Source organism: Molothrus aeneus, chromosome 3 (genome assembly GCF_037042795.1).
Source record: "Molothrus aeneus isolate 106 chromosome 3, BPBGC_Maene_1.0, whole genome shotgun sequence".
NCBI lineage: Eukaryota > Metazoa > Chordata > Aves > Passeriformes > Icteridae > Molothrus > Molothrus aeneus.
In genome coordinates this window covers 12,586,060-12,599,704 of record NC_089648.1, presented here as the reverse complement: position 1 = coordinate 12,599,704, position 13,645 = coordinate 12,586,060, and the positions used below count along the sequence as shown (strand labels likewise).

The window sequence follows — 13,645 nt, the reverse complement described above, 5'->3', positions numbered from 1 at the left end:
TGAAGACAAGTTGTGGAAGTTGAGGACTGTGGCCCAAATGAAATTAGGGCCACAGTCCTCAACTGGGCCTCAATTAGGCCAAATTTCTCTGAAGTTCATTAAACTGCATTTTTTTAGAAGATACACGTGCAGTATAGATCTTTAATGCAATGAATAAGATGTGTAGTGAATGATCAGATGCAGAGTTCCTTCTTTGACATGGTAACCCTCAAGTGGGTATTTTAATGATGTTGATAGATGTGAAGATACTTGTATCCAATAACTCCACTAATACAAGTCAGGGTTTCACTAAAAATGACTTGCAAAAGAGGAGGAAAGCTGTGTTTGGCTGTTCTTTGCTTTTTTTGTGGTGTTTGAAAAGCTGTAGTTTTAATCTGCTACTAGTCAGTTCAGGCTTTGTCTATCATGTTCCATGGTGGCTGGGTAATTGATGTTATTGTAAAAAGGTATCCCTACTATTTTAAGTGATACTGTATTAAGTTTTTAAAAGTAATAAAGCCTGACACTTCATGTTAAACACTGAAATCACTGTCTGTTGAGCACATGGCAGGATGTGTCCCTGAGAATACTGCCCTTCTGTTTTCCCTGCTTTGTCAAGGGAAGGGATCCATTTGCCTCTGACACCCACACTTTACTCAGAAAAGCCAGAGGATATGGGACTTGACAGCCTGCATGCCTTGAAAATTAAAGGGCAGAATGTAAGGCAAAACATGTCAAACTACTTGTTTGTCATTCCTGTAAGTCTGAATAGGAACTATCAGTACATTTGCAGTTTGTCTTGGAATTAATTTTCTATCATGCTCAGTGCTGCTGCAGTACCTGCTGTATAGTTTCTATGCAATTATGGAGCTGCTCTCCAAGAAAAACCTTTGTAAATGTGCATAAGCTACCTATTGGCCAGTTTCTTCATATCTCCCTTGTCTATTTTGGATTATTTTGCTTTGTTAGAGTTGCTAAGTTTCTGTGTATCAAATACTGTAAGAAAGGAAAAAAAACCCTGTCACTTTGACACCTTCCCCCCAGCCTCCATTATATGTGCAGGAGTTCTAGATGTCAAACAGGAAGCAAAACAGTGAAGAATTTGGGGGCTTAAGTTGGGTAAGGTGTGGAATTTGGTCTGAATCAATAATGGAGTGTTCTTTGTAGATATATGTATATGCTGGAATATGTTACTGTTCATCTCAGCAATCTATTCTTATTATATTAGTAATCTTAATTACTTAGGTTCACATGTACATGCACAGTCAAATGCAAATGAAGAAAATTTATAGAAAAATCGCTTGGGAATGCATCAGGAACATAATTGTCAAGTCTTGTCAGAACAGGCAGTATCATAGCAGTGTTTAAAAATATGGGTTTTGAAAAGCCTTTGTGGTATCTCAAATAGTGATGTGACATAGTAAATTGAATTATTGACAACTCATTGCCTGCTTATTGGAATACTGCATTGGATGCATAATAACTCATTTGGAGGCCCTTTTATCTTCCCATCCAAATTCTAGTAGAAAAGAATGCCTTCATGTAGCTTATATAATAATTGCACTATAGGAAAATAAGGTGAATTTTTGAAGTAAAATGAGCTGAAGTAAATGGAGCTTCTCAGGAATGGAATTTAGGATTTACAAGTTTATGGTAACTTTCAATGCTTTTGTTTGGGATCAGGATTCAATATTGGGTTAAATATGAGATAAAGGAGGACAAATGACTCCCACTGTATTTATTTTATCTAGCTTCTAGAAGGAGACAGATACCTGTACACTCAAGGGATGCCTATAGTGAGATATGGTGTTGGTGATACAGATGAAATTTTAAAGGTTTACAATGTGTGTGTGTGTGTGTGTGGTTTTTCGTTTGTCTCTTTGTTATTTAGCCAGCAACAGCTAAAGAATCTTCAAGCAGCTTTGGGCAGTAGACTGGAAGAATCTCTATGCATAATTAATGAAAAAGTACCTTTTAATGACACAAGTACGTATTGCCTTGGTCTGGGTATCTTGTTTGATTTTTTTTTTTTGGGGTATCCATCTGGAGGGAGAACTCTTTATGAATTAAAATGTATTAGCTGTAAGAAATGTTGGACATCTGAACAGACACTTGGAGGTAACTGTAGTAAGTATTCCTGATACTTGTCATGGTCTTCTTCAGTAATTCTAAAATACCAAGTTTTTATATGTATAATGAAAATTGAAACTTTTGAAGGCTTTTGAGTGATTTGCCACTTGTCTTATTTAGTGTTGACAGAATATTGTAAATAATGAAGGAACACTGTCAATTTAATGGCTGCTCCATAAAGATTGGATACTCATCTCAAAGAATATTATTTTTGGCAGGGTATATTCAAGAGGTGCAGTAAGTTAAGGTGGGGGAAAACTGGTGGCTGCAGAGATATTGCATCATTATTGATGCACTTATTTCTAGTGGGGAATTTCTGTCTCACTGATCAGAAAACACACAGAGTAGTTCTTACCTGAAGGCTGCTTAGACTTGTTTGTCCCTTCATGGGGAAAAAAGCCCTTTGGACCTGGAGACTTTTACCTGAAGCAATATTTTTCTGCTTCCTTTCCAACTGCTGCTAGATCAGCTGAAGTGCAGAGGATCCCCTGGAGTTAGGAGTGCTCAGCCTTTGCATGGCTTTGGTACAAGCATGGGTTAGTATGTGCTGCTGTGCACTGTGTGCTTTCCTAAACAGTTGAACACAAGGCTGGGCAGGCACTGCCTGCACTCTTCTGGACCCTACAAGACAAGGAGGACCTGGAATAGTGAAAAAGCTGAAAGTAGTGAAGAAGGAGCAGAGAAGTGAAAACAGGCTTTTGAATTTTTTGTGTATTTCATTGGTGGCTTTTTGCATTTTTCATTCAGTTTAAAACCTGCTGACAGTGTTTTAAGTAGCCTTAGGTTCTCTAAAAGCTGATCTGGCAGGTGTTGCAGGGGTGAGTGTGCCAAGCTCTCCACTGGTTTGGCAATCCAGTGAGTCTTGGCTTAGGAACACCAGATCATCATCTCTGCAGGAAATGTTGACTCCCATACAGCACATCCCACTGAGGTGTTGGTGCCTGGAGTTGGGATCCTTTTCACTTCTCTCTCTTTGCCTGGCATCTGCTGCCTATTTCTACTTCTCTGGCTTCTTTAGCTTGCATTGTTTTTAGGTGCTTATCATTGTAGCAAGAACTTTGCTAAAGTAATTTTTCTGCTCACTCAGCTGCCATAGCATAATGCCTTGCTTGTGTAGTAGAAAACACTGCAAATAGAGAACTTTTCTTTAGTGATAGGATCAGTGGAAGTCAGGAAGTGTTTGTTTGCTGTGGATTCCAGCTGTCTTTCTAGAGACCCTGTAGTTGGCTTCAAGTGTAACTAGCAGCTAATTTCAGTAACAATCAAATGACTGCTAAGAATGATTTACAGAGAGAAAAAGTTTCTTGAAGCATTTAGTTAGAAGTAGGATTCAATAATTTTGAACAGGGTTATTTTCCTCTAAATTGTAATTACCTCTTCCCATGTCTTAATAGCCAAATGTGAATGACAAAAAAGGAGTAAGAAACTGTAAATTTCCTTTGTGAGCAAATTTTAAACTAAGCTGGTTGTTGTTCAACTGAATTGAGAATGGATGTGACCCCTTTTAAATCTGTAAGGCTTTGTAAGCTGTTCTCTATGTACAAATAGCCCTCTGCCCCTCCAATTGTGGCTGCTTGTAACTGAATAATCATTCTGGTTACTTCATGACTAGAGAAGAATGCTGAAATACATGGAGAGTACATCTTAGTCTAAATTATCATCATATTAAATGTATACAAGAGCTTTAAAAAACAAGGAAACCATTCAAAAATATATTAATCTTACTTGGCCCCTCCTTGGCATGTAATTGAAATTTGAAGATAATCTTGAATTCTTTAAGTGTGTTTTCTTTTACAAGATTTTTTTCACCCTTGTTTGTGATGAATATTTTTCTTTGGGCAAAAGGAGTCTGCTCTTATTTTTCAAATTCAGGGTCTTCAGATGATTAAATTTGGCTTACAATCTGAGGCAAGTATTGAACTAATTTCCCTTCCACTTAATCCCAGAAACCCTTAAGTGAGGATATTTAGGCCTACTTTGTTTGAGTCAATTGTTTGCATCTCTTTAGTTAATATTGCTCACATAACCTGTAATATCCCTGCAATGAATTTTCTTTTTTAAATCAGTATTTACCAAAAAATGTCTCTCCCCCACAATTTAACAAGTGCATAAAACTCAATTTTTGTCCTGTAGGATCTGCTCGATACAATGCTCTGAATGTACCATTGCACAACAGAAGGAATCAGGTAAGAGCTTCTTGTGCTTTCCTGTGGCTCTGCACAGTTTTGTACACAGATGCTGAAATACAACCAGTCATTTTAGTACCTCAAATAGCAGAAGATAGCCTGCCTTACTACTGTCATGATATTCTGAGAGCATTTCTGCCCACAGAGCCTCTGCACTTTTCAAGAGCTTGTGTATATTGTTGTTAGATCAAGGAGTCTTATTAAAGTTATATGAAATATTCTTTTATTGTGTCAACCTTCAGTGAGCTAGAAGGTGGAACATTTCATTTTTAAAGTTGATTAAAACTACAGTAGTTCAGAGGCCTTTTGTTGGAAAAAGGTAGGTTTGGTATCCTAAATTCCTTTTCCCTTAAACTGAGCTTCTTCAGTCACATCACTTGAGCTTTAGAGAATGTGTGCAGTTGTAAACTGCGCAGTGGTGTGTGCACTAAAATGCTGTATTAGGTAACTTTACTTGTCACCAATCACAACCCTTTCAAGGAATAAATCATGTCACTTGGAGATCTCTGCATGGTTCATTTACATTTTGTGGGATACTTCGTGCCAAAGCACCTCTTGCTTGCAGCAGAATAACTCTTATATATTGAAATGTTTTTAGAAAACAGTTTCTGTTCACTGCTGTAATTTAATGAGATTCCTTGTGAATGTTGTTTATTCAGTATTCAAAAATGAGCATTCTGTGAATGGCTGAATATTTTAAGGGTTTTTACAATAGCAGATCAGAAACCTGTATGCAGTCAAAATTTTCCTGTGTTGCTACCATTGAGGATGGACTCTTCAGCAGTGTGGGGTTTTTCTGTTTCCTTGTGTCTCAAGTCTTCAAGTTAGTGCATTCAGATGCTACTGCAGGAAGATTTAAAATAACTGCTTTCTCCATTCTTCAGAAGTGCCTGTAAAGAGACCTTTTTCCCAATAATGTCTGCTGTGAGAACAGGTGACTTGCTGTTCAGCTTTGTGATGGAAATAACCTTAAATTTCAGGTTGCTGCTGCTGAGTTCCAAGAAAAATCTGAATAACTGCATGGAAACTCTCCTTTTGCTATTTTCTGCCAGCACTATGTCAGGCAGCCTCATGCTTCAAGATCTGCAATCTTGAAAATACTCTAGGACAGATTTTTATGACTGGCTTTGCCAGTGGAGGCAAAATATTGGTGTATTAGCACAGGCTGTGGTGTAAAGGACAGCAAAACAGCAATGTGTGTGTTTCCCTTCCTTACATGACTAATTAACATACACAAGCTGAGTATAATGACTTCTTTAATTACTTGCCACCATCCCAGATCCATAATCAAGACTGACCTGATTTAGCAGTCCATTGAAGCATTAAGAGTCTCTGAAGGATAAGTTATTCTTGGTTGAAATGTCACTATAACATTATTCTCTTCCCATAAATCCCAACAGGGAATAGTTTTCTTCTCTCTTGAATTTATGTTCCATTCTGGATTAATTTCTTTGATACCTTCCTGCTGTACTGAAGCCACAGAACAGCCTTACTCATGAGCAGCAGCTCAGCTCTGTCCAGGAGAATAAGAATTGAGTGCTCTTGGTTAGAGAAGCAGACACCTTTAATTCTGGGAGAAAACATCATTGTTTTTACTAATTAAATTGAGGTTTCCTTGCAACCTGGTGTTGAGCTGTTGTCAGCAATTAGTCTGTTGTTCTTTGGAAATTTCAGGCATGGTTTCTGTAATTGTGCTGACCTCTCAGTGTTTTTGTGGCTTGCAAGTTTGAAAAATGCAGCAGAGGCAAACCATCACCAGTTGTGTGAAATAAAGAGATACTTTGTTGTCACAGAACAATATGCCCTTCTGTAGTTTGTGAATAAAAATTAAGTTTAAAATAATTGCTGTTGTGTATTTTAGGCTGAAATAACAACAAGAAAGAAATTGCTGATAATGATTTTTTGTATCCAGACAGTTTTTTTTCTCATATGTAAATAGTTCCATTCAAACACAATCATTTTATAACTTTCTTTCCAGCTGAAGCTGCGAGACCTTGCTGGCCAGGCTCTGGCTTTTGTCCAGGAACTTGTAACAGCTCTCCTGAACTTCCACACATACACTGAGCAGAAGGTACAGATCTTCCCCATTGATTCTGCAACAGACACAATATCACCCTTGAATCAGAAGGTAAAGTTTACACACTTCAGCTACAAATGTATTCAATTAGTTGGACTTCAGTGAGTGATTGATCTTAGTCAGGGAAAATTGCACCACCTTTACTGGAATGCTGTGAGTGTGTTCCTGAGAGCCAGCCCCTCCTGCATGAGACATCTTTTCTGCTCCATGAATTCTCTGAATGTGGATGAGGTGTAGCTGCAGAGAATTCTTTTCCCCTGTGCCTCTGCTAGAAGAGAAATATGATAATCAAATCAAAGCTTTGCTTTTTTAATTGCTGAATTGAAGTGCATCTGTTGAAAGTTCAGCTGACTTGTTTTAAAATAATAATTCACAAATATTGCACTGCTGAATAGAGCTTGTTTTATTTAATGCACTGGGGCATAGGAGATGTTGAGACAGAATCTGGTCTTGTGTTTAAAGTGTTTAGCTGTAATATTAAATAAAGGATAAAAGGTAGACTTATATGAGGGAGAGAACCTGGATTCTGTTCCCTTGTCAAAAAACAGCTTTATAGTCTGATTTTGGGCTGCTTGTGTGAAGATGTTTCCTGTAAGTGTTTTGAAGCTTCAAGTTTGTAAACCATGTTGAAATTAGTATGAGAAATCTGACTCATCTCTTTTGACACAATTCTATGGAAAGATTTTCTGAGAGTGTCATCCAGAGCTGTAGAGCTGCATGTTTTGACTTTGTTTTCCTATGCTGTGAACTAGAGAAAATAACTATGCACAAGGATTTGTGTGGGGATATATACATGTATGCTTTGGAACAAATTGCATTAAGATCAGAGTTGACTTTGTAGTTTAAGGGGATCTGTGAGTATTTAAGCTGCAGGGAGTATTTTGTGATTCAGTCTCTTAATTTCAGTTTAGTAGCTGCCAGGGCTCAGATTTAAGGTGCTGAGGTGAATTGTAGTTTGCATTGATCAAGTGGCTGCAGTGCATGTGGTGTCAATGTTAACTATGACAAAACTTTCTTGTTCTTTGGAAAACCTCCTATAACCTCTTTTCAGGTAACAAATATGTTTATGGAGGTGGTTATCCACTAGAGAATCCCTTTCTGTTTGCGTTCTCAGTTGTTTCAACTGTTTTAGTCTAGAACACCTTCTGCAGAGATTCAGCATAGTTTGAGAACATTTTCTTGCTGCTGCCACCAAATGCACTCAGAATGGCATGTCCTTCCTGTGAAAATGATGGGGTTTAGTCATCTTTAAGATTTTTTTGGGGCAGGAGTGGTCTCTTTTTTTTTTTTTTTAATGTGGTCCAGTGTGGTGACTGCTTTCTCAGATACTACTGCAGTTTACACTAAAGCAATAAAATCAGATTTCCTAGACATCTCTCCTCACAGATTTTTTCCCTGACCTCCTAGTTAACACTTCTTTATTGTTTTTCAGCACAGCTGAAACAGGCAACTTAATCAGAACCATAATTTCATTTTCCTTTTCTTATAATTGAGTCTGATTCAGTAGTTCAGGCTTTGTTTTCATAATTATGTCTCTTGTACTCTGCCCCGTTGTGTATTCATGGCCTAATTCCCTCAATGCATGCTACTTCTCAGGGCTTTTGCTGTGACTTTCCAGTCCTGAAGCATCTTTTATTGCTCACTGAAGCTGTAGTTGCTCCTGTATTTTTTATTAATTTATCTATTTGCTTGGCAAGTGTTCTCAGGGTGATTTTTTTTAAATTTTATTTTTAGCTACTCCACCAAGTTGGTCAAAAATGTCCCCTTAATATGGTAGAGAAGATGAAACAAGTGTCAGGTAGTGGCTTAGCAGACTTGCACTGATTTATTTTTCCCCAACTCCAGGTCTTGTCTGGTGCTTTCAAGCTATTTTCCCCACCAAACACTCAAAGTAGATGTGGACAATTCCCTGCCAGGTTCAAGTATTCCTTTTCTCTTTGAGGGTTGGATTGCTGGGTTCTGCTGGGTCTACAGCATCATGCTGGATAATTCAAGTCCTCTCTCTTGCAACACAAGCCAGGAGCATTCTGCATGTGTTATTTCTTCCTCTTTAGATTTAGGAATTTTCCCTAATTCCACCCAGGTTTGTGCATGCATGGATCAGAGCTTAGCATCTCACTCTTCTTGTTAACACTGTGTTACCACACTGTAATAACACAAGGAACAATTAAAATCTCTTGGACTCTGTTTGCCTGGGATCTTTAGCTGCTCTTGTGGTGTAAATAATCAAAGGTGAAGGTATCTTTCTGTGGGGTAAAATAAAAGCCAGGATTGCTTTTGCCTACCTGTATTAATTTGTGGAAGAAGCTTTTTTGTGATACTGAGGTACCAAAATGAAAAGCTGATGGTGGTGTTACATTTGATGTGTAAGAGTACACCTTATGTTCTCAGGTCTGCTTTTTTAAAGGCAAAATTTACTGTAGGATTTAATTAAGCATTTTTTAGCAAAGTCAGGCAGGTCCATGAAATAAGAATTCTTCTGTGATCAGTTGATGCTCCATGCTTTGCATTAGCATTAGCATGCTTTGACTCTTGTTGAAAACTGGGCTGGACACAGATGAAAAGACAAAAGAGATACATCTCTTGCTCTTGGTTTGACTTGGGTTTAATTCTTCAGTACTTTGCACAGCACAGCTTTGCAAATGTTTGTGCTGTTGGACAAGGCTGGGAGGGAGACTATTTTGGGAGGAAGGTGGGATAGTTTATTCTGTGGCTAAATGGTGCATGGATCTAGCCTTAACTGGATGGAGTTGAGGAAGGAATGCAGGAATGTTTAAAACTAAAAAGCAAGGGTTTGGTGTGCTGTGCATGGTAGTTGAAATGAGACTGGATGCCCTGGCCAAGCTCTAGGTGTGGTTTTCCCTGGACTTCCAGTGCTTCTCACTTTCCCTCAAGGTGTGTTTTTGACTGTAGAAGAGGTTGCTGTACATCACTGGACTGTTGTCTCTCATTAGTGACATCTTAGGCATCGTTGAGGGGGACAGGGCTTGGCCAAAATGTCCCGTTCAGGTGTTACCTTGGCAGAGTTGACAGGAGCTGTCAGCAAGCACCATTTTAAAACCTCTGTGTCCTCAGTTCTCACAGTATCTCCATGAAAACGCTTCCTATGTTCGCCCTCTGGAGGAAGGAATGCTGCACTTGTTTGAGAGCATCACGGAGGATACTGTGACAGTCCTGGTAAGATTTCCTCCTTTCAGTACCCAAAAAAGGATTTTTACAGAGCAAAAACACTTACCTGTTGTTTTTTCCTTTCAGGAAACAACTGTGAAATTGAAGGCCTTCTCAGAACAACTAGCTTCCTACTTAGGCTTTTTAAGAAAGATTCTTCCTTATCAGTTAAAAAGGTACCTTTCATTTGATAGATCCAATTTAAAGGCACTGTGCTAGGCATGCAGCACTGTCAACACCTACAACTCAAATATTAAATCAAACCTTAAAATACTCTGGCCTCTGCTGTCTTAAAAGGCTGAACTCTTTTTTTTTTTTTTGTTTTTTTCTTTTTTTTTTTTTTTTGCATGTTGTTTTCTAAACCTTGAGACTAGGCACAGCTTTTTTGAGGCATTAGGACTAAAACCATGTATTTTAAAGCTCCTCCACGCACACCCTCCCTCACAGATGAGACTTTAAAAATAATGAAGCTTTCATTAATGTTTCTTAGTGTTATTCAGTAGCATTGATACTATTCAGGTGTAACTGTTAATGCCTTGACCTTTTCTGAGGGTTATTCATCAATCAGTAAATGTAACAATGTTGTAAAACTTGGCTAGGTCTACATCCCTTCTGCTGGAAAATCTTTGTTCCTGAGTTGATTGAAGGAGATGAATTATAAGTGCAAAGAGCTGCTTTAAGAGAGGTTTGGACTAAGGAAGAAAAACCCCCTTGATTTGTCTCCTTTATTCCTGTTCTCGTGCTCCTTAGGAAGCAAAAAGAATTTATGTAGTAGAGGGAAAAGTCTTCAAACTTAAATTGCTGCAATCAGTTCCTTGCTGTGAGAGTAAATCATTCCTGGCTTGTGACAGAAACACCTGGGAGTGGCCATGCACACAGTAATTTTCATGTATTGCTAAGTTCCTCTGCTGTGTTAGCCTTTCTAAAATCAATTCCTGGTCTGCTGTTGCTTTGCACTGGGGAGGTAGAGAACACCTATGTGCTCTAAAACTCGTGAGCTTGTTATTTTTAAGACAATTGCTTGCTTTTAAAAAAAATAATTCATATATTCCTAGTTTGGAAGAAGAGTGTGAGTCTTCTCTTTGCACAGCTGCTTTAAGAACTAGAAATATGGAGCTGCACAGAGACATGAAAAGGTTGACTGCAGTCTTTGAGAAGCTCCACACATATGTCAGTCTTCTGGCCTTACCAAGTAAGTGTCAGTTCTGGCTTGGCTGGCTACCCTGTGCCTGCTTTTCTGTGGGTTTTTATGGGATGATTGACAGTCTGTATTTGTCACCTCCTAATTATGAAATGGTTAATAAACTACATTTTCTTACTAATCATCGCTTCCAGCCCTCGTTTTCATAAGGTTATTACAACTGTCATGCTAATAAATAATAAAATTAATAAAATGAGGTAAAGCCTTTGTGTGTATGTGTGGGGAAACTATCTCCAAATGCATCCTGTAAATAGCAGTAAAAAATGGTTATTTCATAGCTTGAGGTTATTTGAGTCTTCACTCTTTCTAAAGGCCCTGATTGTTTTTCCTACAGCTGTGATTGTGTCTTTCTGTATGTGTGGTTTTTGAGACCAACACAATTGATATTTATGAAATCTGAATAAAAACTAGGGGACTTGAAAGTCTTTCACCTGCCTGCTCTGCCAGAACTGGGGATATGTATATTTGATATTGAAGGGAAAATTTAAGTAAATTAATCTATTGTGACTCATCCTCCATGCAAATGGTTCTAGTAGGTGGAAACTGAATTATTTTCAAAGCTAACTTTTTTAATTCATGGTCAAATCTTAGTTTTGTGGTTTTCCTTCTTATGTGTTACTCTTAGGTACAAGACCAGAAGGACTCCTTAGGACAAATTACAACTTTGTGTTTACAAACATTGCTGCAAGTCTTCATGGATTCCATGACATTTTAAAAGGTGAGAGTTGGGAATGTTGTCTTGTTTCAGCTTTGCTGCTTTCTTGTTTAGCATAGCACACATGCAGTCTCTATAACAGTGCTGAATGTATTGTATGTGATAAATCTGGTTTGTTTTACCTTTACAAGCTAAGAAACTAAACCTACTAACCACTTGTTTAGACATTCATGCATGGTTTTCATTCTTCCATTCTCTTATCTTTGTTCCTCAGAGTTGCTGGATTATTTAGTTGTGGCTCTCCAGATTTTCCTGAGCAGCATCACTTTACTTTCTGAGCTTCATTGCCCTCCTGAAACTAGCACACAGAATGGAATGCTGTGAAATGTACATATTTTCCCTGCATATGTAGCATTGACCTAGTACCTGCCTGCAAAGTGGAATTCTTCCTTCCTATTTTTAGGGTGATGACTATTTTTAATATGAATATGTAACCAAAGGTTACAAAGAAGTCCAAATGCTTTTTTGAAACTTGGCTTCTTCTGGAAAATGGTTTACCTTGCTTTTATCAGAACAACAGGGATATGTTATGTTTTCAGTGAAGGGGTATTTGGTTAAAACTTAGAATTTTGAATCTGATGTTCCTGCATGTCCTAGAATTTCAGTACTATGTAGCTGTTTCTGGGGAGAAAAATGATCCATAGAGATGAACTGGATTTTTTTACTATTCAGCTATTTAAACATTAAGCTTTCATAATTTTAAGCAAAATTGGGGTTTTTTCCTAATAGCATGAGTAGTCTGGCCCCATTTTGCAGAGTCCTTGTTTTAAAGAAAAATAGAAGATATTAAAGATTGTACCTCACACAAAATGAGACCCTAAATCATGAGTTTTGTAGCATAGATAAGTTTAGAATACTTTCTACCTCTTAATCTGGTCACTATAATATAAAGTCAATGCAATTTATACTTTAAAGGAAATACAGAAAATAGAAGCAGTCAAGAAAACTGTCAGTAGAATTCATTAACTATCAACAGAACAGAAATGCTCTTCTTAATATCTCACACTCCCATACTCCAGAATGTTTAATTTCTCTCTACTTTCTCAATCCCAACTAATTTTGAACTTCTTAAGATTATTTCAGTTTACAATTTGTGGTGGTGATGAGCTGGAATTTCTCCATTCTGTAGCAATAGTACTCTGTTTTAAAGTGTTCACTTGTCACTTTTATATTGTTCAATATTAATATTGTTCACTTGTCAATTAATTTTTTTTTTTTTTAATTAGGCCACCTTGAGAATGTTCTTACATGATAAATACTTGATTCTTTTTAAATTTTGGTGTTGTTGAAATTAATATATTTAGGCTAAGATGCTTTTGTGAGTGACTTTCAAAAAGTTTTTTATTCTTAATTTGGCATAATGTTCTTTTCATTTTCCAGATATTTCCAAGCACTATAGTCAGAAAGCTGCTTTAGAACAGGAAGTTCCAACTGCCACACAGAAACTCATAACTACAAATGACTGTATTTTATCCTCTGTTGCTGCTTTAACAAATGGAGCAGGCAAGGTAATGGATATTTTTGTTTCAAACAATTCCTTAACTTGTGCAGATTTTTAAGAAACAAAAATAATTTTAGCTGAACAATTTAAAAAATCTGTGTGCCTCTGATATTAATAATCTGTAGTGTCATGTTGATTCTTGAGTTATTCTCAGGCTATGAGTTAAAAACAACTGAGTGATAGAAGTAGATCCTGTGATGAGGATGCTTTGTGTTAGGAAGGTCTGAGTTACATGGAAGAACCTGCAGCTTGTTTCAAAGTCCTGTTAAGAACTCCAGCTTCACTAAATACTTGTCTTTTCAAAGACTAATTGCTCCATTGACTCCTCCTGGTTAATTCAGAGAGCCACTTCTCTTGATGTGTTTAGATGGCCTCGTTCTTCAGCAGCAACCTGGAGCACTTCAGCACCTCGCTGAGCTACGGCCCCAAGGGAGGGGCAGAGTTCATCAGCCCTCTCTCAGCTGAGTGCATGCTGCAGTACAAGAAGAAGGCAGCTGCTTATGTGAAGTCCTTGAAGAAGGTTTGTTCAGCCAGTGTGCTTGCACAGAGGGAGCTCAGTTCTGTTGGTGGTTATGCCAAGCAGAACACAAACTAAGGGTTTGCAGGGTTTGGAATGGTAGAGATGGTCTGAACAACAGGTTTTGGCTGAGGATATTGCAGTAATGCTGAGGATAGCATTGCAATATGC

The 13,645-nt window shown here is 37.8% G+C and overlaps 1 protein-coding gene across 2 annotated transcripts in view; it reads left to right on the top strand.

The window, feature by feature from the left end:
• Positions 1-13,645, top strand: part of PPP1R21 (protein phosphatase 1 regulatory subunit 21) — a 31,967-nt gene that overhangs the window by 6,762 nt on the left and 11,560 nt on the right. The window contains exons 7-16 of one of the 2 annotated variants that reach the window (XM_066546288.1): positions 1,871-1,965; positions 2,574-2,645; positions 4,243-4,295; positions 6,274-6,423; positions 9,448-9,549; positions 9,628-9,716; positions 10,596-10,732; positions 11,367-11,459; positions 12,837-12,964; positions 13,325-13,477. In XM_066546288.1, the coding sequence (XP_066402385.1) occupies positions 1,871-1,965; positions 2,574-2,645; positions 4,243-4,295; positions 6,274-6,423; positions 9,448-9,549; positions 9,628-9,716; positions 10,596-10,732; positions 11,367-11,459; positions 12,837-12,964; positions 13,325-13,477 (1,072 nt within the window). The remainder of the gene's footprint in view (positions 1-1,870; positions 1,966-2,573; positions 2,646-4,242; positions 4,296-6,273; positions 6,424-9,447; positions 9,550-9,627; positions 9,717-10,595; positions 10,733-11,366; positions 11,460-12,836; positions 12,965-13,324; positions 13,478-13,645) is intronic. The other variant, XM_066546290.1, reaches the window with a different exon arrangement.